Below are 2076 nucleotides of genomic sequence, written 5' to 3'. Positions count from 1 at the left end.
TTAAAAAATATTATATAATTTTTAAGTGCTTTCAAAATAAACAAATTGGTAAGCTGATTGTGGCAACTCTATATTCTTATGTTAAAAAAGAATAAAGAAAACAAATCGAAAAATATAAAATCAAGAGTTAAAAACAGGGAAACATTTGCTTCAACCAACAATTTCTCAGGAGTTAATTAGTTGCCTACTCTAATCTACTATATACATTTGATGGTGCACACAGTATACTGAATATTTTACACATATTAAGTAATTTAATCTTTACAACTACATGACTTACATACTATATTATCTACATTTTACAAAAGAAGAAATTGGGACTAAGTTCCTATATAACACCCACATTCAAAGTGATGCAAAAGACACATTAATAAACATTTAAAATTTCTGTTGAGCTTACCATCCTTTCAATCTGATGACTCCTTTCTATAAACTCTCTTGAAGATCTCATGCCATAATTTTCTTTGTATTTGATATTTGTGACTTTAAAAGAGGCAAGGTAATAGAAAGACTTATCATCTAAAAGATAAAACAAGTAAAAGTCTCATGGTTAAAGGTAGTAAGTTGTTTTGTCCCCTATGGCTTGCCCACATCTGATAGATAGGCTACTATAATATATATTATTTCTACTTAGTGCAAAAATTCTTGCAGACACTTCTCAAGTATTTTGTAATTTCACAACTGCCGCTGGTTAAAATGAAAATTCTGATCCCAAAGTACTCATACAGAACACTCCATTTATAGATATTTATGCATATCAAAATATTCATAAAATTGGACATGCAACATACAGTGGAAAGATAATAGCGAAAGCAATTGCTGAAAGTCATGTAAATGTCCTCAGTTCCCTCAAGGAATTGCTAACAGGTATATCAGACATAAGCTGTATTATGAAGATACACTGAACAAGCTGTCAAATTTTTTTATGCTGTTGCTAAGCTTACTTAAGTAGAAGTCCATATTTATTGTTTTCACCTTCTTTTTTTCCCATTCACTCCCTAATTCTCTGCAATCTGTTCCTACCACATCACTAAAGCTGTCTTTGTCAAGGACAACCATTGTAATGCCTTTCATGGTTTTGTTTGTTTGTTTTACTCCTTCATTTCCTTGTAGCCTTCATCATGTTCCCTGAAAATCTATCTTTGGTTTTATGAAGCCATCTTCTAGTTTTCTTCCTTCCTCCCTGGCCACACATCTCAGTTATCTTGGTGAGCTCTTTATTTCCACCCTTCTCGTTGGCATTCAAAGATTCTATCTTTGACCTGGTCATATTAAGTACTTTTGGTAATCTTAACTGGGATGGCCTTACCCACCAGCTAATTATTGATGACTCAAATTCTTTATCTTCAGACCAAATCTTTGTCATGAGTTTCAGTTTGCTATCAACTGACTTTAGGAGACTGTTTACTGCACATTAAATAGGCACTTCTAATATATTTCCAAAGTGAAATAATCATTTACTTCCTTATTTACTTAAACCTCCTCTACTTCCTATATTTTATATCTTTGTGAACAGCTCTAACATCCATATGGTTACCCAAGGCTTGGTTTCATCCTGATTTCCAATATCCAATTAATTTTCAGTCTTTAAATCCTGTAGCTATAACCCATTTAATCTCTAATCTCTCTCTCTCTCTCTTTTTTTTTTTCTTTTGGAGATGGAGTCTCACTCTGTTGCCCAGGCTGGAGTGCAGTGGCACAATTCCAGCTCACTGCAACCTCCACCTCCTAGGTTCAAGTGATTCTCTTGCCTCAGCTTCCTGAGTAGCTGGGATTACAGGGGCATGCCACCACGCCCAGCTAATTTTGTATTTTAGTAGAGAACAATTTCACCATGTTGGCCAGGCTGGTCTCGAACTCCTGACCTCAAGTGATCCACCAGCCTCAGCCTTCCAAAGTGCTGGGAATACAGGTGTGAGCCACCACACCCGGCCAAATCTCCAATTTCTTACTGCATTTTAAACGTTCATTTTAAAACATTTTTTAAATGTTTAAAACATTTTAATATTCATTTAAAGTTTTTTAAATGTCAAAACGAACATTCATTTAAAAACATTTTTTAGATCATAAATGCTA

The 2076-nt window shown here is 34.1% G+C and overlaps 1 protein-coding gene across 1 annotated transcript in view; it reads right to left on the bottom strand.

The window, feature by feature from the left end:
• The window catches only part of TMPRSS11F (transmembrane serine protease 11F), an 80256-nt gene that overhangs the window by 38474 nt on the left and 39706 nt on the right, over nucleotides 1-2076 (bottom strand). Inside the window, exon 3 of the mRNA XM_017894847.1 lies at nucleotides 401-519. Coding sequence (XP_017750336.1) covers nucleotides 401-519 — 119 coding nt within the window. The remainder of the gene's footprint in view (nucleotides 1-400; nucleotides 520-2076) is intronic.

This window comes from Rhinopithecus bieti, unplaced genomic scaffold (genome assembly GCF_001698545.2).
Source record: "Rhinopithecus bieti isolate Rb0 unplaced genomic scaffold, ASM169854v2 scaffold_25807, whole genome shotgun sequence".
NCBI lineage: Eukaryota > Metazoa > Chordata > Mammalia > Primates > Cercopithecidae > Rhinopithecus > Rhinopithecus bieti.
Note: the sequence above shows the minus strand (reverse complement) of the source record. Positions and strands in the feature narration are given on the sequence as shown.